This window comes from Bufo gargarizans, chromosome 9 (assembly GCF_014858855.1).
Source record: "Bufo gargarizans isolate SCDJY-AF-19 chromosome 9, ASM1485885v1, whole genome shotgun sequence".
Lineage (NCBI taxonomy): Eukaryota > Metazoa > Chordata > Amphibia > Anura > Bufonidae > Bufo > Bufo gargarizans.
The window spans coordinates 106,051,906-106,079,521 of NC_058088.1; the positions used below are offsets into that span (position 1 = coordinate 106,051,906).

The window sequence follows — 27,616 nt, forward strand, 5'->3', positions numbered from 1 at the left end:
ATGGTCTTATGCTTGGGCCTAACCTGTAAATAATACAAGCAAGGTCCATCATTCCTCTTCCTTCCCTAAATGTGGTAGAGTTTAGTCATCTGATATACATATATAATATAGCACTCAATCTGACTCCAGCAGCCTTACGAACAGCATGCAGGATACTTGCTCTTAATTATTTTGGCATTATATTATAAACTGTTATTCTTTGGATATGTACGGGATGAAAGGTTAAACAAATTGAGTTGATAGTGTCTAATGTCTTATGCATGTTGTGGATCCCATACTTCTTCATCTGTGTATACATACATCTCATCTTCTGGTCTTATGGTGAATGTTAATCTCTCTCCATGCTGTCATCACATGGAGGTTTCCTCTTATCTTTGTTGGCCAAACTTTGGTTTCTATCACAAGGGAGGAATGAAACCATTGCTGTGAATTCCTTGATGACCTGCACATTCCTTTACCTCTGAGTAATTGAAATTGATCTTCTTAATCTGTGTAGAAACACATAAATATTGGGCAGGCGTGCAACATGTGTGGTTGCCAGATTTCTACACCCAGCCTAAATTCTTAAAGAAAATTTATCCCCAATCACACAACACAGAAGTTGAAGGTGAAAAGTGTGCTATTAGTTCACAGATCTTGACCTTCTGCTGAGTGTCCCACACGCTGCGATACATTATTAGGAATGTGCTTACTACAGGTCATGCATCAGCTCCTTCATTTCACCAGCTTTGTATGGTTGAAACCCTCAGCTTTGAATTCTTTCATCATTTCCTACCTACTGTTTAGTCTCTTCCAATACTTTAGTATCTAAAGATTACATTTTCAATTGCATGTGCTTGTTAAAGTTCACTTTTATGTCTTTTAGTCTTAATTTTTACATGGGCCTGTGGGACTTTGCATGACTCTTCTTCTTGACTTTTACGTCTAGGTAAAACACTGGGTCACGGTGCTTTCGGGAAGGTGGTGGAAGCCTCTGCTTTTGGCATTGATAAAAGTTCTACTTGCAAAACAGTTGCTGTTAAGATGCTTAAAGGTATTAATTCCAATTGAGTTTTTCTAGTGTCAGAAGTTAGATTTAAAGGGATTGTCCCATGATTCATGTAAAAAATGAAAACCAGACATCATATAGTACAAGACAATATGATTCTAACAAACCAGCTCTGTACCTCGGGTAGATCCAGAGCTTGCCCCATTCATTGCTCTGCTAGATGTATTTTAAGCTACCAGCTCAGGGATGTGTCCATAAAGGACATGTCTTTTCTGCTGCAGCTCTCTATCTGTCACAGATCGGGGACAGTGTCCCTTCTCAGGGGGCATATTCTTTCCTATTCTTGTAACAGCCTCTAGCAAAAGACAAAGCTGGTGTCACTTAAAGGATGGCACTGAGCATGTGTGTCCACCTCAGCGGAGTGGACAAAGAAATAAGGAAAAGAACAAAAAAGTAGGTGGAGCTATACAGGTGCATTTTATTGAATAACTCATCGGCTATACAAAATTATATGCAATTTCAAAAGCATTCTGATGCAGCTTTTGGTTGGAAAAATGTGGAATATATTTCATGGGACAATCCTTTTATAATTATAACGGATACTTTTATGCACATACCCCCTGAGTTACGATATACTTAGTGGCTGTGAAGAACAGGCTCAACACATATATTGTACTAGTTAAATGTAGTCTAGCATCATTATAAGACTAATATAGAACAAAACTGTTGCCTGGAATTCTTTTTACTCTGCCAAGCCCTTCTGTAGTACATCTGGAAAAAATAGTTGATTCTGCAATATTCATTTTTAATAAACACAAAAGATCATCTAAATTCCAAGACCTCTGAAACATTTGCTGAGCATGAGCACATTAGTCAGTCACAAGCAATGAATCTCTCTAGTAATGTGCGCTGGGCAGTTACCACATGGCACATTTGTGCCTTGTCTACATCTCGTATTTTTTGGTATGTTGCTGCTAAATAAATTTCATCCTCCGTACGTGAAGAAGACTTGAGATTGTGTCCTGTGTTTTAGATTCCTCCTAGGGGCTGTGGTTGTTTTCTTTGTTTCCTGATGTCCCCCCTTAACCTAAACAGGATTTTGTGAGCCTTGTAAAAATATCCCATTGTGCAGAGATGACTGTGTCCTGTTTACGTTAAACAGAGTGTGCCACAAACAACGAATGCAAAGCGTTAATGTCCGAACTCAAGATTCTTATCCATATCGGCCATCATTTGAATGTTGTTAATCTACTGGGAGCTTGCACCAAGCCTGGAGGTAAGTCACTAGATTGCTACCATTAACCTCACCCCGTCTTACACCGTCAGACCTCCTTTCAGTACGCGAGGAGCTGAATTTCAAAATTCCAAACAAAAAACTCCAGCACATGTCTGCATTAATTGCAAATTAAATTCTTAAGTAAATGTTCCTGGGTCAATTGAAAAGCAAACATGAGCTCAGATTCATCAAAGTCTTTTCTTGTGTTCTACACGCACATTGTACAGTAATTCCTATAGAAATTTTTACTTTGATGATTCCAGGCTATGATATGTCCATTTAAAAAATATCCACATCCCCTTCATAAGTAAAGTATAATTTTTTTCATATTTTTCTTATATCATTGATGTACTATCAGTGCAGGCCATTCCAAAAATTCTCCTGCAAGAGTTCTCACATATTGTAGTAATGTGACTGTAAATTAGATGCATGTTAATGACAGCATCATATGTCACACTATGGTCAACATGACATGATCAATTTAAATTTATATAAGATATTTTGAAGTCAAATATGGGAAGAAGTGACCGGTATGTAGACGTTTTCAAAATTATTTCCATGTCCTACTAAGGAGACCAGGCAATTAACATTGTAATGCTTATAATAAATATTCTCTGTCTCTTATCTAAACTGGAACCTTCATGTTCCTTCTTGGTTCCAAAAACAAGAGCCTGGTCTATGTAAGGCTTCACACTTTTAATCCATAAAGATTAAAAACCAATGATCATAAAAAGCAACCACTTTTCAGAGGTGGAGGCAGGAGCAACCCTCAGTAAGACATCAGATTATGATGAGTGTACTTGGACCTTAGAGGTGTTGATTTATTGCATTAACAAGATAAAAAAGAATTATAGTGCCTGCGTCATGGAGGGAGAGACAGAGAGAGTGAATATGAAGATAAGATTTGGAGTGGCAGTACATTTGTGTGAACAGTTGAGATGGATCTACAGCACGCTGTCTGTCACTACCGACAAACAAAAACATGTGGACAGAGCCAAGTGTGTGAGCATGATGTGCTGTGCATGGAGACAGGATGTCCACGCACGGGCATTATGAGGAGGAAAGCCTCCCTTGCCTATATTAGTAGAGAACAAGCCATTGTACATATCCAAGCAATTTTTTTTTTTCTAGCGCACGTCTAGCTTCGCAGTAGTAATAGTGTCTATGTGTCTAATATATCTAATTGCTCAAGGATCGAACAGTATTCCTTAGGGTTCATGCACACGACCATATTTTTCTTCAGTGCGATCTACATTTTTTGAGCATAACCTACTCACCCTTTAATTTGTGTATGTAAGGTAACAATATGGAGCATACTAATATAGCCTTTGTTGATATTCTGTGTGGTTTGCTATAATTCATAAGTCACTCCCTCTTGTTGGAAAAATCTTCTGTGCTGTCCACACAGGAGACGTGTCCACAAGATGGCCGCTAATGGACAGCCATGTGACCAGGCAAAAATAACTCCAGACACATCACTCAGCTGTCTGTACTCAAATACACCACATCTACCATCTGCTGTGTATTTTAGTGGAAGAGATTGAGTGATTTGTCTGGTCACATGACCCTCCATCAGTAGCCATTTTATGGACAGGACCTCTGTGCAACAAGCACAAAAGACTTCATCAATAAGGGGTCATACCTTATGAAGTATAGAAAATAGTGTAGAATATCAACATAGACTACAGGGTGAGTCAAGGACACCCTTTTATTTCAGAAACAAATAAAATGTCTGAATACCCCAGCAAGCAATGGGTTAGGGGGCCTATCTTTTAGGCTATGTTTGGAACATGGCCGCCATCTTGAAAGCCACCATATTGGATCAAGGGCAAATTTTTCCAATTGGAAGGGGTCATGTAGCATATCAAGGAAATAGATTGCTGCAATCAGATTTGCAATATCACTTGTGGTTCAAAGTTATCAACACAGAAATGTCTAAACTTTAAAGTTCTGTGTTCAGCACCAAATAGCTGTGCATCAAGTTGTTGTTGCAACTTTCTGTAGCAAATTTGCCCTTGATCCAATATGGAGCCTTTTAAGTTGGCAGCCATGTTCCGGACATAGCCTAAAAGATAAGACCCCTCCCCCAATACTTGCTGGGATATACAGATATTTCATTTTCCCTTTCATTTCTGAAATAAAAGGGTGTCCTGGGACTTTTCACTCCCCCTTTATATTAGTGAGTGCCGTACTTTCATCTTAATGACACATTGGTCAATAGTAGCCAGAAAGTGGCCAACCACTTACAAAGTTCAATTTAGTTTTTTGGTGCAAACAAGGCAAATGTGAAAAACATATGTTCTTAGAAGTTCCTCCAGTGAAAAAGCCATTCAAATGTGGTAAAAAATTAAGATCATTCTGTACTTTGTGACTTAAGAAGAAAACGTAATCAAAATGTTCCTTTATCTCTGAAATGTTTTATCTCTTCAATAGGACCTTTGATGGTCATTGTGGAATACTGTAAGAATGGAAATCTGTCCAATTATTTACGGAGCAAACGAGGAGATTTCATAGCCTACAAGGTACAGATACATTTTATTGTTATTGCTCTGTATAATGTACTGAACTATGAACAGAGTTAAAGGGGCCGGACTACTTGAATATTGCCCATCTTCATTACCTGTGGGGGAAGGTTATTGCACCAATACTTACCCTCCACAGCGCAGCCTCTCCTATGATTCTCTTCACGGTCACGTGACCGGTCCAGCGCTGTCTTCTTATTTTCCTGCCTGAGGCAGGAGACGGAACATTATCACTGACGTCACCGCCTCCTGTCGGCCTTTGCTCGGTCCCGTCGCTTCACACTACTGCGCATGCGCCGGGACCGCCTGCCGTTATCTGAGTGTACAGGCTTCTATGTGAAACCTGTACTGACTCATGTGCAGCGCGATGTAAGCGCTGTACATGAGTGACAGCATAACGATCAGCCACAGAGGCTGATCACTATGCTGTGGAGGTCAATGGGGGAGCTGTGGATGGCACATGGGGGACACTTTGGATGGCACATGGGTGCCCTTGTAGGCAATGTGGATGGCACTTTGGGGGCACTGTGGATGTCATTAGGGGCACTATGGATGGAACATGGCCACTTTGGGGGCACTGTGTATGGCACATAGGGGCACTGTGGATGTCATTAGGGGCACTATTGATGGCCCATGGGCACTGTGGAAGGTTTATGGGAGCACTTTGGTAGCACTGTGGAAGGCACGAGGGGCACTTTGGGGGCACTGTGGATGTCATTAGGGGCACTGTGGGTGGGACATGGGGGCACTGTGGATGGCACTGTTATAGGTGAATGTGGATGGCACTGTTGTGGGGAACTGTAGATAACATCTAAAGTGACCCCATAACAGTGATATCCACAGTGCTCCCATAACATTGACACTGTTATGGGGGTGCTCTAGATGTCACTGTTATGGGGGCCTGTGGATGTCACTGTTGTGGGGACACTGTGAGTGACACTGTTATGTGGGATCGGTGGATGTCACTGTTATGGGAGCACTGGATGTCACTGTTATGGGTGCACTGTGGATGTCACTGTTATGGGGATCTGTGGGTGTCACTGTTATGGGGACACTGTGGATGTCACTGTTATGGGGATCTGTGGATGTCACTGTTATGGGAGCACTGTGGATGTCACTGTTATGGGGATCTGTGGGTGTCACTGTTATGGGGATCTGTGGATGTCACTGTTATGGGAGCACTGTGGATGTCTGTTATGGGGACACTGTGGATAACACTGAAATGTGGGATCTGTGGATGTCACTGTTATGGGAGCACTGTGGATGTCACTGTTATGGGGGCCTGTGGATGTCGCTGTTATGGGGACACTGTGGATGACAATGTTATGTGGGATCTGTGGATGTCACTGTTATGGGAGCACTGGATGTCACTGTTATGGGGACACTGTGGATGTAACTGTTATGGGGGTACTGTGGATGTAACTGTTATGGGGACACTGTGGATGTAACTGTTATGGGGGCACTGTGGATGACACTGTTATGGCAGCTCAGTATGAGTGATAGGGATCATGCAAACTACTGTGATCGGCCCAGGAATCCATGTCTCAGTTCATGTGTCAGCCACAATTTCCCAGCCAACTTCGGCTACCCTGACCAGATAAGAGACTGGCTGTATCATACATTACTGTCATGTCGTCAGTTCGGTCAGGAGAGTGCGGTCGGGCTGGGATATGTGGTGACGCACTGACCGTGTTTCCCAGGCTGATCATGGTCTTATCTCACACGTATCACACATGTTGGCCCAAGATAAACCCTTCAGCAGTCAGGACCAAAAAATATAAAATTAGGCTTCATGCACAGGACCGTATCCGTTCTACTTTCTCCAAGTAGCAGATCTGCTAAATAAGGATACTGCCTGTGTGAGAGTGCATTTTTTCCAGAGCCATTGAGTTCTATGGGTTATAGGTCTGCATCATGAGGACCAGAATAAGACATGTTCTATCTTTTGCTGTACTGATATACGGATGTGGAAAGCACACTGATGAAGACCAGGTGTTTTCCACATCCGTATGTCAGTTCTGCAACAACAAAAAAAAGACTATGTCTTATTCTGCATATTGCAGACCTGATATTGCAGACCTGAAATCCATAGAAATCAATGGGAGTGCAAAAAAATGCGGGTCGCACATGGACAGTATCCTTATTTAGCGGATACATGGATACGGTCGTGTGCATAAGGGTTTAGATAGACAGCTCAGCAGGCAGGATAATACAAGATAAGCTTAGATACACCACTCAGCAGTCTGTGTCATACAAAATAGGATTAGATACACACCTCAACAGGCTGTATCATACAAAATGGGATTAGATACACCGCTCAGCAGGCTGTATCATACAAAATGGGATTAGATACACAGCTCAGCAGGCTGTATCATACAAAATGGGATTAGATACACAGCTCAGCAGGCTGTATCATAGAAGATGGGATTAGATATACACTTCAGCAGGAAGTATTGCACACATACATGTTAGGATTAGATACAGATGTGTTTGGATGTGCTTGCTGATTCCCACTGTTTATTACACTCTGGAGATGGTGAGGGCAGAGCCTGTGGATGGTCAGTGATGGGATTTAGATACTGAGTGAGAAGTAGATTAATGTCTGGGTGTAGAAAGATGGACACAGGAGTTTTAGTGGGTGTGGCTGCTGCAGGCAGAGCAGTGGGGGGCGTGTCCAGCCTGTGACTCATCTCTGTGCTGTGCAGCCAGGCTTGTTTATCAATAAAGTTACGTATTCAACAAAACAAGAAGGAGAGAAAGTAAACAGATCTGCCAGGATAGTCTGATGTCTTCCAGGGAGGAAGGAAAGCTTGGACATGAAAAACAGGTATTGGGGGCATATGTAGGCATGGTGAGGGGTGTTAGGAGCACAGAAAAATAATTTTGATTTTGGGACCGGACAACCTCTTTACATTAAAATTTAATTACAATACCATCTACTTGTTGTGATTTCCATGGGCTCTGAATAGTATAGCTTCCTTTTGTAATGTTTTAAGGGGTCTGGCTGTATATTTTATTCAGTTTTCCAGCTTTGTGGACTTTTTAAATTTCAAGCCAAGCCTGGTGTACCTGTTTAATAAACCATGCTCACCTGCTCCCCACAGCTATATTCCAACTCCATGGCTCGCTACACTAGTCCCTTGATGTCCAAGTCTGTAAACTTCTGGATGGACGAGGGTCACTGGCCTCAGCTGTGATGAGCCCCCATTGCTGAGGCCACTCATTGGCTGTAGCAGTGCATGTGACCCTCATTTATCCAGGATTTTGCCAGGGATCGGAAGACCGCTGACAGGAGCCAGGCAGCTGGTAAGGAGCCGTGTTAAGCAGGTAAGTATGGTTTATTCAACTGGTACAGCAGGCTGTGCTTGAGTACACAAAGTTGGTTTTCTTACCCCTGGGGAATCATACTTAAATGGGCATCACCATTGGGTTCATGTTCTATCACTCCCCTCGGACCAAAACCCAGTGGCAGGGATGAAGTAATTATGAATACCATGCTAGGTGGTCTACAGGAAAAGTCCTTAGGTCCGCCTCTTGACACAAAGGACATCCGTTCTCAGCCAACTACTAGCTACAGCAGTTATCCATCTCAGTCAGTTATTGGCTGAACGAGCACCTCCTGCTTGCCAAGAAGGACCAGGAAGTAGAGACCAGTGAGGACTCGAGAAGCTTTGGAATAAAAGTGTCAGGAGACCAGTTAGTTGGATATCACTTTTTTATTTTTTTTATCTATGGTGTCTGTGTTAAGTGCACATGTTGTTTGGTGAGGATTTGAGATCAGACAACAGCACATACAGTGTCACCAATCATCCTCTTGTTTGAATCTGTGGCCGGCTGTCAACCACATTAAATACCACAAACAGTTAAACAGTGACATCTAATGAAATCATTTCTCTTAATTAGAATATTAGCTCATGTTTTTCTATATGAAATCATCTTTAGTGCCTTCCAGTTTCATGGCACACAATGACGTTTATCCAGGCCTGTAGCCAACTTTCCCATGGAAAGCCTTTGTTTCCCTCCCTGCCCCTGCTGGGGCTTGCTGACAATTTCCATATGGCTTCAGCCCAGATACGTAGTTAGGTTTTCTAAAATGTCACTGATAGGAGATGCAAGTGTGTGGGGGTGTATGCGTGTGAAATTTTTGGGATGACAGTTTTACATTTCACCCGTGATTTGTGTGACACCCAGAGATTCAGGAGACCCCCTTGGTTTGACCTTGCACTTCAACATATATTGTTACTAACTTCTTTAAAGGAGAGCATTACGTAATATGGTTGTAGGCATTACATACTTTGAGTTTCCTGAATTCCAAAATGTGATCACTATCCGAGTTGTTTGCAGCTTCTTACTGCACAATATAGGCTCTTATCTGGTAAAGGTGGCAATTGTGTCATAATGGGCAGAAGTAGATGAGTATAATCTTAAATGACCATATGTTCTGGAAATGTGCAAACAGTTGACCATACTGTGCTACAATTGTGTACCTTAAAGAATGATTCATTGTTCAAAATTGTTCCCAGTCATTTCCTGGTTCAATATGTTTTTGGGTTGGACAAACAATATGAACACCGTTTCAACTCTGTTATCTCTCAACTTCCCTGAATGACAATTATGCAGTAAGATAGAAGCATAAGTATAAGGGTAACTAGACAGATTTACTATTTAGGAATCGGGGAAAGCTAGATGAAAGCAGTATCCTAAGTAGCTGATCTCAAGCACTTTTGTGTGAAGGTCCTTTTACACAGACCGATAATCAGGCAGTTTGTATAAACGCTCATTCTCGATAATCTGCCTGAGTAAAAGGTACTGGCAATCATGCAATGAGTGACCAACCATCATCATTCCTATGCAGCAGATCGTTCTGTCTAAACAGGGATCTACTGCACGGGAACAATCATTTACTATGGGAACAAATGCCATGACATGTGTTTGTCCGAAACACGTTGGTTTTGAATTTGCACTTTCTTGGATGATTTGATTTTAATGTGACCGAATGAAGGATCAAGATGTTTTTAAGACGTGGTGCTGGACTTTGAAGTTTGTTTTCTGCATATAAATGCAGCCCGCATGTCGTCTGAGGATCTGCCAGATCATCTGTCTGTGTAAAAGGACCATTGTAGCTTTAACTGTGTATTAATGGGTTAACAGCTGGTTTTGCCCTCACAGTTTAGTAAGTTAATAAACTTGCATCTACATGTCTCATAAATTTTGTTTTTCAAAATGCTAAATGACTGACTGCAGTGATCTTTTAGGCACAGCGCCAAGCTCCATATATCTGTGTCTGCTGGCTTACAGGGCATCTATTAGCTGCAGTGTCATGTCCTAGTCAGACATTGTGGCTTTGTAGGTTCAGATTTTGTTCCTTGATAGGAATTAACTTCTTACGCGTATGTGCACTGTTTTATTCACAGCATGAGAGTGCTTTCCTCTGGATCAACTTGCAGGATAACAGGCCGAACTGGATGGACAAATGTCTTTATTTTTGGCCCTATGTACTATGTTACTACTACTATGTTACTATGTTAGAGTATACTGTATATGGAAGTCTACATTTTTGTGACTGGAGGTTAAATAGAGAGTCTGCTTGTTGTGGAGTTATTGCTTAACATGGTAGTATTAAAGGGGTTGTCCGAATGTTTGATTCTGATAACTAATCCTCATGATAGGTCATCAGCATCTGATTGGTGGGGGATTGACTCCTGGCACCCCCAGCGATCAACTATTTTAAGAGACCAGGGCACTCATCCTAGACCAGTGACATCACGTTCATCAGTCACATGGCTATGCTGCAATACCAAACACAACCTCTATCCAATGGACAGTGTGCCTGCTTGGTAAGCTGCAAGGAGGCCGCAGCGCTCTTCAAGCAGCACGGAATTGCTGGGTCCTCCATAATGAGACACAATAGATGAAGGTTTCAATTAGTGGACTCCATTTGTCAAGTCATTAATGGATATTTGAAGGGTTTTCTAAACCAAACATTTCATTTATGAAGACTCTTCTGTAGGCAGTAGAGAAGATCCCAAAAATACATTATGACAACTTCATGGCCTTTCTAAGTGTTATGGACTCCAAACAGCCTTATACAATGGCCAGAGCAAGGGAGATATAGCATTACAAGGCAGTCATTGAGATAACTGTCAATCTAAGTAATATATAGAAAGGCTTCAGTCCACCAGAGCAGGAGCTGCAATTATCCCAAATAGGAGACACCTTCTATAATCGGGGACTGTCTTCATGAGTCAAGCAGCATTAAGCACGTAACAAAGGTGGAGATACTCTTTAAAATTAACCCATATTCAGCTAAAATCCTGTATGAAAGGCTAGTGATGTTATATATATCTCTGTGATGGCACGAATCATGTGATCATGTGATTACTTTCTCAGTCCCAGGAAACAGAAAAGACAGCGGAGGACTCAAACAGTGACCTCTCAGAATTAATTAAGAGAAGATTGGAAAGCGTGGCCAGTACTGGTAGTTCTGCCAGCTCAGGATTCATAGAAGACAAAAGTTACAGTGACTCAGAGGAGGAGGAAGAAGGTAATAATATAAATTATTTTATTCAATGTGAATGGGCAGCAGGTAAGGTCCCGTTTTGACCCAGTACAATGTATATGTTTAACCAGATTATTCAGCTTGAGATAAGATACAATAAAAATATTTTGATGGAAACAAATTTTTCAAGCAGCACGGTAGCTTAGTGGTTAGCTTAGTGGTTAGCTTCATGGCATTCTACGTTAGAATCCTACCAAGAGCATAATCTGCATGGGGTTTGTATCTTCCTGTGTTTGTGTGGGTCTTCTTCTTAAATTTGATGATGTTTTAATCCTATCCCATGATTGCTTATCCAACAATATGTGCTTTACAGGTATTCATCATGTATCTTTGTACTAAATTGTATCCATCATGTATTCACTAGATATAAATACACTCAAGGGACCTTCCAAAATGCCCCAGAAAATCTTTGAGATAGCAATCAAGAAAAAGTGCCCCTACATCCTCAATAGTTGTTGGCAGAACACTTGTTCGGCTGACAGCTCTCTCTCTCTCTCTCTCTCTCTCTATGTGTATATATATATATATATATACCCTCTTTGTTCAGCTGAGCATATATTTGTTTTAATAGGGAGAGAGGAGAAAGCTGCTGCCAGACCCCAACTTATCTCAGGGAGAACAAAAGAATCAGGCATGGAAATTCAGTGCTCCTGATCTTTCTCTTACCTGGCATCATCTTTCAAGAGAGAGTCAGGGGCTCCCCTTAGATATTACATTGACGCCAAGAATGGCAGGATCAGTGAACAAAAACTAATGTGTTTGGGAGCCTCAAGAAGAAAAGAGCAGTTGTGCTATGCAGAAAGATTGATTGCCTGTATCACCCTACTCAGTGGCGCAATGCAATGTGCCACGAAGACAACATGACTGACTCCAACCGTGTGGCTGTCACAACTCGCTGGGCAAATGTGATACATTATTTATTTTATGCCTAGTGCATAGTCTATGGGTAACATACCAATATTATAGCTCATGTACCGGTTTCTGAGGACCTACCTATGCCCCTGATCTAAGCAACAAATATGTTATTGGCTGGATAGTGTACTGGTTAAGGGCTCTGCCTTTGACATAGGAGACCAGGGTTTGAATCCTGGCTAGGGTCAGTAACGATTCAGTAGGAAGTCCTTGGTCAAGACTTCTTAACACTGCAGGGTGGCCTCTTGAGCGTGCCCTTAGTGGCTGCAGCTCTTGAGCGCTTTGAGTCCAACAGGAGAAAAGCGCTATACAAATGTTAGGATTATTATTATTAAGATAATGAGGGAAACTCAACAACTGCCAAGTAAGCTAAGGTTCTGTCAACAGCAACACGTACGATTCTGCTATCGATGACTTTGCTGAATACATATGAGACACACCATATTGCTGGGAATAATCATGCTGTTGTTGGCAGTGTCTAGAGTACATTTTGCAATATTTGCTTCATGTATATCTGTCACCATACCTCAAGAAAAAATTAAGTGCCTGGCTTTTTAAGATTGACATTTTAATAATGCCGATCAATACTACATTTTTGGGAATAATTCTGTCACAGGGTGTATGGATCAACAAAAAGGGCACCACATTTAACGACACATAATGATTTTGGCTCCTACCTATAGCCATACAGTTTATAAGCACCTAGCCTTGCAGCCTAAGCTCCATTGCCTTGCAGCACTAGGATCCTGAGTTGGAATCTGACCAAGGACATATTCTTCTCATGTTTTAGTAGATTTTCTCTAAGTACTCTGATTTCCTTCAAAATACAAAGTATAGTGATGATCTTTAGCTCCCTATAAAAAATTGGCCCCAGTATATAAGTTTGAGAAAGGGAATTTTGGTTCTCAGCCCTATTGGAAAAAAGGTTCTGATGTGAGTATGATAATATCTGTTGGCGCTATAAAAGCAACTGGAAATAATTGATAAATTATTACCAGCACACACAATAGAATGTTTGAGCGACAGTACTGCTCTACAGTCAATTCTGTGTATTATTCTGTTCTTTCTGTTCAGTTCACACAAAAAATACAAAAAATACAATTAGCAGCTGATGTTGTCAGCCAGTTTGTTAATAGAAGTCTTGTGGTTTTTGTGATGTCTTTTAGTGACTCATTTACCGGAATAAATACACACAGTGGTGACATGTTCGTCACACGCCAGTCTCTGAGCCTAAAATATATGCCCCTGCTATTTTGTTCTTTATCACTTCTTTTTTATTAGACCTCCTTTTGGTGTATATATAAGGTCACCCCTGCTTGTTCAGTAAAAAACAATGGAGTTGCGATTTGCTTTGAACTATACAAAATGTGGTAGTCACATGCCAAGCAGATGCCTGTCTGACAAGTCTTAGCAATGAACGTGTGTCAACTTCAAGGGTCTACTAATCAGAGCTTTTTATGTGTGCTGAAAGGGGGTAGTCATGTACTTTTATCAGTGCCAGCCATGTTGTATCAGCAAAGCCAAGCCTTGTCTGCTGAACTTTATATCCCACAAAAAAAAAACTAATTGCAGGAAACAATTATTTCGAAAATAAATGTTAAGGAAAGACATTGGCTGGGAAACTGTACTGCTGCTAGAAACCCTTGTGTAAAGATGTGTGCAGAACTGCTCTCACTATTCTTTAGCAGTGATTAAAATGTATACATTTAACAAAATATGTTATTTTTCAGATCCTGAAGATGTGAGCAAGAGACAGCTAACAATGGAAGATCTCATTTGTTACAGCTTCCAGGTGGCAAAGGGCATGGAGTTCCTGGCCTCGAGAAAAGTAAGAATTCCAGATCTGCGCTAGCCTACCACATAACCTTCACTTTCAGGCCAATCTGCAAGCTAATGCATTTTCCCTCACCACCAGTTAGGCTGCACTTCATCTTGTTTATGCCGGCACATATTATTTAGTAAATGGAAAATTTAACCAAACATTTCATTTTTTTTTTCAACCACATTTTGTCAGAATTCCATTTCATGTTGCAAAAGCCCAAATGTTTTGTGTTTATTTAGCAATGCACATTGTTTAAATGAAGGGACGAAAACAGCTATATAGAAGACAACAGACAGACAACAGACAAACATTTCTGATCCATAAATCAATCACTAGCACAAAACAAACATCACATGAATAAATAAAAACACTCATAAATCCACATTTTACAATCCATGGCAATTCCTCGCTAATTGTCATATACAGCTCCGGAAAATAAAAATAAAAACACCTGGAAAACTTAATGTGATTGAGCTGAGATTGACAAAGAAGAAACTGCTAGTGGTGCTTGATCAATGATCACACAACAATGGTGGGGCACCCTTTATTTTAGGTTCTGCAGCAGGGCATATCAAGAGCAAACAATGGTGTTCAATAATGAAAGCAGGTTCTGCCTTGGTACTAGTAATGACCACTTCAGAGTTTGCAGAAGGGCTGGAGAGCATTGTGAAGACACAAATTACCAACACCAGGAGTTATGATGTGGGATGGTATTAGCTACCATGGCATTTTTTGTCTGGATGGAAACAATGACCACCCTTTGGGATGTCCAGGACATTATGGAACCAGTTCTACTGCCATTTTTGACTCCGCAGATTTGGTGTTCAAACAAGACAACACCTGCCCAAACACTGCATGCCTTATGCAGCATGCTCTTCAGGGTATCCAGCAGATCCACTGGCTAGCTTGATTGCCAAATTTCTCCCTCAACAAGAATATTTGAGACTGAATAGGATGATGCATCTCCCATGCGCAGCAGCCAACAACCACCTTGGCTGAACTACGGGTCCCAGGTTGAAAGCACTTGGAATGACATACCAAAGGAGGATATTAAGTGTTATAACAGTGGGTGTAACTACTGTGTCAACCAACAGATTGGACTTAGGACCACTGATAAGGGCATTCCCTGGTTTTCACACCTTAACCACTGTATAGGAATCTGGACTTTGGTTCGGGGAACCATCCAGCTGCTACCTACTGGAGTAGTCTCTGTGTGATTGACAGCTGCCCAACAGGGGTCAGAGATAACGGTACAGAGCACCAAGGGTTCAGGCAAAATTTTGATCAAGGACAAGCCAAAGTCAGGGTAGGCAGAAAACATGCTATAGAGTAAATGGGCTGAGGTCAGGGCAGCCAGAAAAGGGTCAACATAGAGGTCAGGTCAGGCAGTGGAGGGTTAGAATCTACTAAACAGGCAGAGGTCACTACACAGGCAGACAATGATAAATAGCACACCTTTGCAGGAGCTAGCAGACTATACACCCCTCTTCTCAGGCACCTTCCCACAGGGGAAAATGCCTTAAGCACTCCAAGGTTGCTAGCCTTGCCTGGGGAAGATTTGGATGTGTACACATTGGCCCTTTAAGATCTTGAGGGAGCCTGGGAGCCCTACTGGCAGAGGTTTAGTGGCCTAGCCACCAAGTAGGCTGCAGAGTACATGGAGGGACAGAGAAAGCTCCGTGTCTGGGCCCCAAGGAAGAGGGAGACAGAGGGCGATGGCTCCAGGCTGCCGGGAACGGTGAACAGAGCAGTGTCAGGCACAAGCTGCTGCTGTGACAACCAGCATCTGTATGACTTTATCGCAGGAAAGGGAATTGCCACCCTGTATTAATGTGATCCTGCTTCAAAATACGGTATACCCTGCTGCAGAACCCAAAATAAAGGGTGTCCCAACTTGGTTGTGTTATCATTGACCAAGCACCACTAGCAGTTTATACTTTGTCTGTCTCAGTTTAATCACATTCATTTTTCCAAGTGTTCTTTTTTCATTTTCAACTAGTGCATTTTTTATAATATTAAAATTCTACACTATTAATGGAAACAGTTATTAAGTAAAAAGAAAACGTGAGACTTATCATAACTGATGCAAGGAGAAAGCAGAGGAGTTGCCTATAGAGACCATTTAGATTCCAGATCTCATTTTTCAGATGCTATTATAAAAAAATGAACTTGTGATACATTTTCACCAATATAAACCTATTTGAAAGGGGTTTTCCTATAATTAAAGCTTAGGAGATCATGTATATTATACATTTTGTATGGGTATATAAAAAAAAAAAAAGAAAAAGCTCTTGTGTCTAGATATTGCTATTAAATGCTTTCTATGGCACCCCATGGTGTACCTTTGATTTCTCTTCAGAATGTCTACCTAATGTGTAATTCACAAGAGTATCAAAGATCTTCCTCCAGCATTCATCTTAATAAAATCAAAAGTACAAAAAGTCAGAGCAGACTCTTCTGTGTTTTGGGCAGGCTGTGTGTCCCAAAACATGTAAGCACCTGCTGGGACTTTTTGTACTTTTCTTGTTTTTAACTATGTTGGAATTAAGGATGAGTGCTGGAAGAAGATCTTTGATACTCTTGTGGAGCTGGGATCGTTGAGGATATATTGGTGAGCTAGCTAATTGCATTTGGGCTGTGTTGTTTTGAACTACCTAATGTGTCCAGTGTTAGTGTGCAAAGCAACAATTTGACAGGATTACAAATAGTGAAAACAGTAATAAAGATTTTATATATATATATATATATATATATATATATATGATAAAGAAAAAGAAAAAATGGGCAACACTCCAAAAAATAAAATTAGCAAAAAAATGTATTTACCCCAAAATTCCAGTTGGGTTTCTTAGAATCAAAATTGTGTACTCAAGCATACAGGGGTGAACAACCTGTCCTGGTCCAGGGCCACATTGTTATATAAAACCACACCCAAGTGTTGCAATGATGTAAAATTTAAGGTGGATTTAGACCAGGCATGCTCAACCTGCTGCCCTCCAGTTTTACAAAAGCTGAAGGGCTGCAGGTTGAGCATCCCTGATTTTCGGGCAAATTATTAGAAAAGACCATTACTGCGAACACTCGTTCCCAACAATCTGCTCATCTAAATGTGCTGCTGATCACCCAATGAACAAGCTAAACACTTGTTCATGGGTTGATCCTGTCACTCGTGCAAGCACATCAATCATCGTTTCTGGGCAGCAGATCGTGCTGTCTAAACAAAGATCCCCCCAAAAATGTTTTGCAATATGCAATAGCAATCCCTCATCCTCATACTGTGAAGGAGATTCCTGCATGGAAACGAGCAGCTGACTGTCTGGAAAGAATGCTTCCTTCTTGATAGTCATCTGTACATCGTGCAATGTAAACTCGCCTTTAAAGTATGTGCCATAAATGTTTAAAAGGTGCTGGTTCACTTCCAAAACTCTAATCTATAGGGGGAAATGGAGTTCCCTTCTTCTCCTCTAGTCAGTGCTCCATAGAGGAGGAGATCATGCATGCATGTTGCCCTTTCCACTGCAGATTATGGGTCTTGTGGCAACTCCAATAAAATACAATTTATAGATCCGGATGCTTAGACAGCCACTTCTAACTCATATACTCTTTTCGGTAATGTCAAACAGTACAGGGACTCCATTTGTCTGATATATGGAGGACCTAGACATGACTACACAGTGCACCATTAGCCCATCCCTGCTCTTGAGCTGTGCTCCACTCCTCTTCTCTCTGACTTGATAACTACATGTGAGCAGCCACATGCAAACATTTGGACACATTTCTGTGTCAAGATAATTATAGCCACACAGAATGGCATCACAGGCCACAAGTGGCCCTTTGGCTGTGGCCTGTTGTGCACCCCTGACCTAATGTGTCCAGTCCTAGTAAACAAAAAATGCTAGTAGGAATGCTACACAGGAAGTACATGCAAACTCCATGCAGATGTTATCCTTGGTCGGTTTCGAACCTAGGACCCCAGTGCTTACAACTGAGCCACCATGGTTCTCCTCAAGCTTGCCTGGGCTTAGTTATGAGAAGACCCAATTCACTGCAAAATAAATACTGTATGTTAAAAAGAATAACGGAACAAGAAAATCCATAACAAGATACATACACATGCCAAGTCAGAGGACCCAAAAAAGAGACAGAACTCTCTGGGGACCATACTGACACGGTCATCACGATATGATGTCCACCTGACAGCATCTGCAATTTGTTATAGTGTTCATAGTTTCTGCAGTTACTGTAGCCTATAGAGATCATCACATTCCTGTGTCAGTGATCACAATGGTGACTGCTGACCAAGAACTTTCTGAGCTTCCTCTTTACACATACATGTATTTGCCTTTTTACAACTTAAGACAATGGAGAAGAATTTTTAGTTTTTTAGACTCCGTTTGTGTATACCCTTTGAGAATAGTACGCTTTGATTTGAATGGACTGGAGATCTATTCTTCGAAGGATTGGAATGTGTGTATATTGTTAATGTCATATCCTGTGGATTACAGACATATTTTTCTCTGCTTTATAGTGTATTCATCGTGATTTGGCAGCCAGGAACATCCTATTGTCTGAAAATAATGTGGTGAAGATCTGTGATTTTGGCCTAGCCCGTGATATATACAAAGATCCAGATTATGTGCGCAAAGGAGATGTAAGTACTACACTGCCAGGGTCTGTACTGCTTATACCTTGTGTACAGGGGCAAACTACAGGGTGTAAAGAGGCCTCTGAATCCAATCTCTGAAGCCAAAACATCCATCTGTCTTACATAAAGAGACCAGTGCTGTACTGTATATTGTGTGAGTTGGGGGTTAGTTACAGATTTTGTACTGGTGGCCAGAAGTTTTCAGTTACGGCTTTGCTTATGTATAAAAGATGTAGGTTAACAACCCAGAGACCTATTTAATTGGGTTCCATTTCATATAGTCAAACTGATGGAAGAATAGCTATCAGGTCCAGGTGTTTTTGTCTACCACTGAACAAAGTAGTTGACAATCTAGTTGGCCGTTATCTAAACCTTCATATGATAGAATTTCAGCAGTTTCATATATATATTTTTTCTTTCCGGGCGCTTTATTACAATTATAATATAAAGTATTAAAGAGGCAGGCAGGATTTGTCCATAAAATTGGCATCAAGCAGTTGATAAGCTAGGCTTCCAAATTTACCATTTGACTGTTTTAGAGTACCTGCACTCAGGTGCGGGTTATGGAATAGAATTTCCACACGGATTTCTGTGCGTTTCCACCCCAAATCCGCACCAAAATCCCCATGAGTTACCGGCCCGTCCCCTTCCCAGCCCACAATTTTTGAACTGGCGTGAGCCCGGAAAGGTTGTAGATATATAGGTAATTTTTTTATGATTGTATTTTACTTATTTTGGGATAAAAAACATCTTTTCAATTGGTCTTTATTAAAGGGGTTGTCCGAGTTATGATTTTTTTTTTCTAGCACTGTAAATCTGATGGGCAGCAATAAATAACTAATCTAAGCAAGTTTTAGGCAAAAAAAAATATATTTCATAATTTCCCTGGTTCTCTTCTGGCCCTTTGTTTACCTGCAATAACAACAATCTCTGCCCCTCCCCCTTCTCTGCAAAGGGAGTGAATACAAGTGCTGCAATGAGTTACATGTCTGACTGCTGGGAGACTCAGCAGCATGTTGTATGTGTAGGACTACAAGTCCCAGCTGTACAATGACACTGCTGATACTCACAGGATCTTCTCACTACCTGTTTTTGTGCAGTGTTCTGCAGAACTCCTCTAGTCTGTCCCCTCCTGTGCCCAGCATTTGTCTCCTAACTGCCTGCAGCTACTCAGTAAAGCTTTCAGCCCTGAGTCTGTGCTGCTGAAGGGGTTAAGAAGCCAGGGAGAGAGCAGACAGCAGCTCGGCCAGTGCAGGGGGGCTTGGCCAGCACAGTGACCTCTCGTGTACAGACACAGATCAGCTCCCTCAGGCTTGTGCACGAAACATCATCAGAGCAGGGAGAGAAGCTGACATCACAGGTCATGTGACCCCCATTGAAATCTCAGAAACCAGGAACTGGAGATAAAGTATGTGAATTGTAAAGTCCTTACATTTCCCTAGTTAGAAACATACAAAGAACATACATAACTGTTTTTCTAGCTGTGTGGATGGTACTGTCACTTTCACTTTGTGCCAGTCATCTAATGACCCTTATCTGTAAATAACTAAAAGGTCATAAACACTTATTTAAGCCGCATAGTTATCAGAACTGAGCTATAATGAGTGTTCATAAGGTCAGAGACAAGGAGCCTGTCAGCTCCCTGCCTGACGAAGCAGAGAAAAAATTCAGAACCAGCTACTAGAGAAACTCAGAGCTGTGCAGGGAAAACTGCTCAATAGTTTTAATAAAGACCAACTGAAAAAAAAAAAAATTTAGCTCAAAAGGAGTACAATGCAATAATAATTTTAAAAATTCCACCAAAGTTGTACATAGCCTTCAACCCCTTAGGGACCCATGACGTACCGGTACGTCATGTATAGTTCCGATCACCGCCGCCTGGCGGGCGGTGATCGGAACCCGGTGCCTGCTCAAATCATTGAGCAGGCACCTTGGCTAAATGCGCAGGGGGGTCCCGTGACCCCCCGTGTCGGTGATCGCCGCAAACTGCAATTCAGACCTGCAGTTTGCAGCTTTTACCTGGTGCGGCGGCGGTGGTGCCATCAGGTCCCCATGGGGCTGTAGGGGGGACCCGATGGCATGGAAGGCAGCGCGATCAGGGCCATAAATTTTGAGTTTGGTTTGGCTGTTAACCCTTGCTTTGTAAGTGTAAAAAAAATATTAAAATGGAAAATCTGCCCAAAAAGTGAAATTTTGAAATTGTATCTCCATTTTTCATTAATTCTTGTGGAACACCTAAAGGGTTAACGATGTTTGTAAAATCAGTTTTGAATACCTTGAGGGGTGTAGTTTATAGAATGGGGTCATTTTAGGGTGGTTTCTATTATGTAAGCCTCGCAAAGTGACTTCAGACCTGAACTGGTCCCTAAAAATTGTTTATTTGAAAATTTCTGAAAAATTTCAAGATTTGCTTCTAAACTTCTAAGCCTTGTAACATACCCAAAAAATAAAATATCATTCCCAAAATGATCCAAACAAGAAGTAGACATATGGGGAATGTAAGGTAATAACTATTTTTTGAGGTATTAGTATGTATTATAGAAGTAGAGAAATTGAAACTTGGAAATTTGCCTTTTTTTAAAAAAAATTGGTAAATTTTGTATTGTTTTTATAAATAAAAAAGATTTTTTTTAACTTCATTTTACTAGTGTCATGAAGTACAATATGTGATGAAAAAACAATCTTAGAATGGCCTGGATAAGTCAAAGCGTTTTAAAGTTATCAGCACTTAAAGTGACACTGGTCAGATTTGCAAATAATGCACAAGTCCTTAAGGTGAAATAGGGCCGAGTCCATAAGGGGTTAAAGAGGGCCGATCATCAAAAAAATACAGTACAATATGACAGCACTTGTTATAGAGCAGGTGAAGCTGAGCAGATTGTTTTTTCTGTGAACAGCTATCAGTACAGGGGAGAGGAGGGGTTATCAGTGATTGATAGCATTGTGTGTATAAAGCCAGTGTTACACTAGCAGATACAGCAGGCGATTGTTGGGAGAGAAGCTTTCCTTTGTGGCAATCACCCGCTCTCTAGCAGAGGAGACTGCTGCTATTACATGCAGCAATCTCCTCCACTGTATGGGGAGGAGTGATCGCCAATGCCATCGCTTTTCCCCATACTAGCTAGTTGTTTGCCGGCAGCAGATTGTGATTACACAGTGATCTGCCGCAGGCATACAATGTTTTTTAAGCATGCTTAAAAATCACAATTGTCCGATAAATGAGTGGCAGTATTACACTGCCATTACACTGCCAGATCATCGGTAATGACTGTTCCTATGAACGCTCATTAGTGATGATCTGGCATATATAAGCTTTAGTTTGCATACAGAGATAGTTGTCAGTCACTGATAACCCCTCCTCCCTGTACTGATAGCTCTTCACAGGGCTTCAGATATAAATGTAGAATTTACAATTTTTACTGAATCTTTTCCCACAAAAGTGTATACCAATCTGCTCAGCTCCTTCTGCTCTATAACATGCTGCCTGCAGATTGCATTGCATTTTTGGGTGACAGGTCCTCTTTAAGAGAGAGACAAAGAGAAAAAATAAGATCCAAAATGATAAACCTATTTGAATTAAAGCAAATATTGAAGCAGTTCTTAAGAACTAGCATTGCAGCCATTACAATGGGCGTGCGGTGATCTGTGTTCCTGATTACAGTATGTCAATAGTATGGCGCTGCCTGGCAGAATCTGGGAGTTTGTGTTCCAGGTATGTCGTCATGATGTTAATAGATGTTTATTCTACTTCCAGGCAAGGTTACCTCTTAAGTGGATGGCACCTGAAGCCATATTTGATAAGATCTATACCACACAGAGTGATGTGTGGTCCTTTGGTGTGCTATTATGGGAGATATTTTCATTGGGTAAGTTTTAGAGGCAAACCGAGCTTTTCTCACATACTGTCTGTACTCATGTGCAAGGTCATGTTATGTCTAGGTGTTGGAGATATTCTTCATATACATATATATATTAACACTTGTATTTTATTTGGCTTGTATCCTCTCAGCTGTCAATGTATGCATTTCCTTTAGGAAGCCATTGTGCTGGTGATATATTGTCCCAAATGCAATTCAGCGCAAGATGCTTATGAGAGTTTAGGGCAGGCTTGCATATATCGCTAGGATATGCCCCCAATAATTTAAATGGCTTATAGATATGGAAATACAATAACTTTTTAGATATTCCACTTTTTGTGTTTTATTAAGGCATAGCTACTTTAAAAAAATATACTGTTAGGAAATTCTGAGTTAAAGGCAGTTTCTCACCAGGAAATTCACCAGTAAACCAGGCACAATGCTTTGTAGGGCTAGCTCCGCTGACTATAATGATACATTTCACTTAATAATCCATCCCTTTATTCTGGAGAAAAAGTACTTTTCATCCATATGTAAATCAGCAGTTAACTGCTCCGAGGGCAGGCCCAAGCCACTCTGTGCACCATTTGATCCTCCTGCTTCCTCTGCCAGCCCCACCCTATGCCTATTGCGGCGAAATTAATCAAGACTGGAATTTTCTATGCCGATCTTAATATCCCCTGCGCCGCTGGAGGATACGTCTAATTTAAGGCACACCCGTCATCGTACATTAAGTGCACCTAAAACGAAATCTTGCATAGGTTTCAGTCATCATTTACTACAGAAAACTGGCGTAAATAATGACAAATCCACTGGGGCTTATGGCCCGCTCAGACCACTTCCACCCCAAAGCTCCTTTTCTAAAAGCATGGATGGTGGCGTAAAACGTCATATGCACAAAGTATTTTGTGCAAACGGTATTAAAAAGTCACAAACCAGCAGTTTGCAACTTTTTTACACCAGCTTATGGGGCTTGATAATGCTCCCCCTATGTGTTTCCTAATTTGCTCTTTGGAGGCGGGCGCTGAAGGGAAAGTGGAAACTGGAGGCCACTGGGAGTCTCAGCACTCGGACAACCCGTGATCATTCTATCATTGATTCAACTGTCTGATAAAAAAGGGCTTGTGCAGTAACAGCTATATGAATCATTGCTTTATCATAAGATAATTATCACAAATGATAATGGAGGTCTAGGGTCTAGATAAGATTGGTGAGAGTCCTTTAGCCAAGCGTCTATCATTGTCCTAAACTGAATAGATCCCTGTACCCTTCATAACTTGGGCCTGAGAGCCACATGTTGAATCATTACTATGGTCCAGACAGCATGGATCACTGAGAAGTATTTAGAAGCAGTAGATAGTGCAGCGTTGTCTGGGAATAAGACAGCATAAATATGCAATAAGACTGGAAAGTTTTCACTGTATCTTATTAATAACTTGGCTTTATCCTTTGACAAGCTCTGCCAGGACAAGTGCTGGCACGGTGACCATATTGACCATATGACGCTGTTTGTTTTGGTGTGTGTCTTGGATAATTGGATATTTGAGCCTTTCTGTAAGTAGACTTGTCAGCCCAAGTTACACAATCAGCTGCCATTCCGTTAGACGTGAAAGTCTGTGAGAAACATTTAGAATGTAAACTTATGGGGTCATTTATCAAACTGGCATAAACTAGATCTGGCTTAGTTGCCCATGGCGACCAATCAGATTCCACCTTTCATTTTTCACAGCTCCTTTGGGAAATGAAAGGTGGAATCTGATTGGTTGCTATGGGCAACTATGCCAGTTCTACTTTTCATCAGTTTGGTAAATGACAACATTATGTTTAGCATTTAGAATCATACTAATATATAAGAGTAAGCTATGTTGCCAACAACTCACTTCTTCACTGATTGGCTGTAGAGATCACATGGTGTTACCACTTCAACCAAACGGAGGCAGGTTGAAGCAGACATGCATAGTGCCAACTGTGACTAATGGGCACCATAAAGGGGTTTTCCAGGATCCTGATATTGATGACCACCTACAGGTGGCAGGCCTCCACAGAAACATTTCACAACTCCCATAGGCTGCAATGGTAACTTATTGCAGTCTAAGGGACAAGCGATATAACAATTGCTTGTTAAAGTTCCCGTATGTGACCTCCTGCCCTGCACCCGCTCTGTTAATAGCCTGTGCAGCTATTAGACCGGAGTGAGCGAGTGCATGGCAGGAGCTCACATAAACATTGCTCCTCTGCCTGTGCCCACTCTGCTAAAGCCTGACATAACCCATCTGTGCCAGGCTTTAGTAGAGCAGCAATGGTACAGGCATAAAGAGCGATGCTCTGGCCTGTACAGCGCTCAGTGCGGCCGCAGGGGAATCTGTACTCCCATCTGGACACAGCGCTGTACGGGAGTACAGATTCTAAAGCGCAATAGACGTCTGAACTTCAGGTGTTTATTTTGCTTGGAAAACATTTGCCACAGCTGCCCTCGGGAAGAAAAGCTGTTGACAGATTCTCTTTAAATAGACCCTGTGTTATACTAGCTTTCTGCATGGGAAAGCACCAGCAGCATCTTTTGGTGATAACAAATGATTGCCTGGGGTTCCAACAGCCAGAAATCAGCTCATCATGAGAGCTGCCTCAAGAAAGGAGATTGCCTTGGTGGACAACTTTTTAACAAGAAAAGAAGTAGGCAATGGGAACAGATATAGCTGGAGTTACAATACCATGTTAGTAAGTCCCCTTTTAAAATGTCCAAAGTAGCTAAAATAGTAATTCATAAGTTTGATCCTGGCAAAATCAAGTCCCCTGAGATTGCCTGCCAATGACGACTGAAAGGTAGAGCAATGACCTTGTGAGGATTAATTGGCCCCAAATGGTTTTCTGAATAAGATAGTAAGATGTAGTAAGCTTTAATTACAGATCGAGGTTAATGCTTTTGGCTATTGTCTTTTTTTAAGTCTGTAACCTCACAAATCAGTGAGTACATGTAGCGAGAGGAAATGTCTATGTGGGTTCCTTTTAGAAATGTGGATCTTACTTACAGGATACAGACTGTTTATTAATGTTTTATCACATTTTAGCAATGTTTTAGCCTATATATTATATCTTTCATCCTTTCTTAAGTGGAAGGTTCCCAGCCACCCTTCCTGTAGAGATGTTGTAGTCTCTTTATTTGTTTTGTATATTGTTTTAAGACTGTGGCCGAATATTATGTAATCTTTAAACGGAGCATTGTCCTTGAAAATATCCTGGATTTATTCAATGGATTGTAGGAGCTTTCAATATAGTAATGCTTGCATAGTGTATATAATGCACCCCCAAATATGCTCATAAATGTTCCCAATCTCTTGGTGTGGTGTGAGTATTTCACCTCTCAGACTAACCTAGAGGTGCTAGTCTAAGAGGTGAAATACTCACACCACACCCTGGTCACCGACTGGCATAGAAAAAGTTCCTTGCACACTTCTCTTTGTTAATTTTGTATACCTAAAGCCAGTCATGCCCAGGGGTGGATTGGCCATAGACCCTACAGGGAAATTTGCAGACGGGCCGATGGCCAGGGGGCCAACTTAATCCCTCTTGATGGCCGCAGGCCAGGTACATAATGATCTGATGCTCAAAGGCCACAGGTGTCCGTCTGAACTCAACTGTATTACCATCCTCAGGACAATGATACAGTTGAATACTGTGGTTGGGGCTCCCTACTTCAGTTGTCTTGCCTACTTGTTTTGTTCCATCTTCTGTCAATTTGGACCCACCTACAACATTGGGCCACTTTTATTTTTTTTCCAGGGCCACTTTAAGTCCCCAATCTGCCCCTGGTCATGCGCATGAGATAACTGTCAGCATAATACACGTTTGGCTGACAGCTATCTCTCCTAATCCCACCATACACACTCATGCTCGGCTGAGCATGCATGTGCTGGGAATGTGAATGGGGGCAAAGCTGCTGCTAGACACGACTGAAGGGCATTAGGATCAGGCATCTTGAAATCAAACTGCCTGATCTTTTTTTCCCCAATCTGATAATGAAGGATAGTTGTGAGATCCCGATGTAATCAGTGAGTTCCTCTAAAGTACATCTATTGTGTAAGTAAAATTTGGAGCTAGTCAGATGCCTCCCTGATGGTAATGCTTCATGGATAAGTATCTGCCTGTATTTCTGCCTGCAGACACTCACTATTGTACCACTCTTCAGCCCTTCAGCAAACAAACGGCCTTCTATTAAAGCCAAATATTTCACACTCATCAGTCCAGAGCACCTTCTGCCATTTTTCTGCCCCATAGTTCGTATGTTTTTGTGCATGGTTGAGAGGAAACATAACCAAGTGGCTGGATGAGTCAATTTTTTAAATATTTGGCTCTAACAGAAGGCAGTTTGTTTGCTGAAAGGCTGGAGAGTGCTTAGGATTAGTGGAGTCCTCAATGCTGAGAAATAGAGGCAGATACTTATCTATCATGCAATACCATCAAGTAAGCTTTTGATATGCTCCAAATTTATTCTGCAGCAGGACAACAACCTCAAACATATAGCCAATGTCATTAACAACTATCTTCAGCATAAACAAGAACAAGGAGTCCTGGAAGTGATGACATGGCCCCCACAGAGCCCTGATCTCAACATTATCAAGTCTGTTTAGGATCACATGAAGAGACAGAAGGATTTGAATTGGAAAAACCTGTCTTCCGAGTTCCTTCAAAAACTATGTACAAGTGTAACTAGAAGAGTTGATGCTGTTTTGAAGGCAAAGGGTGGTCACATTTGATTTGGATTTCTCGTTTGTTAATCGATAAAAATAAACTATTAACGCTATTTTTAAAGTATTCTTACTTTGCATCACTAAAACTCTTGCGCAGTATTATATATACACTACAAAGTAAGAATATAATTGACATATGTGTGGGCATTTGATTGGTTTACGTAGGTGCTTCTCCTTACCCTGGTGTGCAGATTGATGAAGACTTCTGTTGCCGACTAAAGGAAGGAACTCGGATGAGACCTCCAGAATACTGTACTCCTGAAATGTAAGAGAACATAGTCTAGCAT

General features: G+C 41.3%; 1 protein-coding gene across 1 annotated transcript in view; it reads left to right on the forward strand.

Moving 5' to 3' along the window:
- LOC122946033 (vascular endothelial growth factor receptor kdr-like) overlaps positions 1-27,616 on the forward strand; it is a 210,584-nt gene that overhangs the window by 171,587 nt on the left and 11,381 nt on the right. The window contains exons 18-25 of the mRNA XM_044305322.1: positions 929-1,033; positions 2,151-2,264; positions 4,698-4,786; positions 11,177-11,330; positions 13,988-14,085; positions 18,608-18,730; positions 22,479-22,590; positions 27,495-27,594. Coding sequence (XP_044161257.1) covers positions 929-1,033; positions 2,151-2,264; positions 4,698-4,786; positions 11,177-11,330; positions 13,988-14,085; positions 18,608-18,730; positions 22,479-22,590; positions 27,495-27,594 — 895 coding nt within the window. The remainder of the gene's footprint in view (positions 1-928; positions 1,034-2,150; positions 2,265-4,697; positions 4,787-11,176; positions 11,331-13,987; positions 14,086-18,607; positions 18,731-22,478; positions 22,591-27,494; positions 27,595-27,616) is intronic.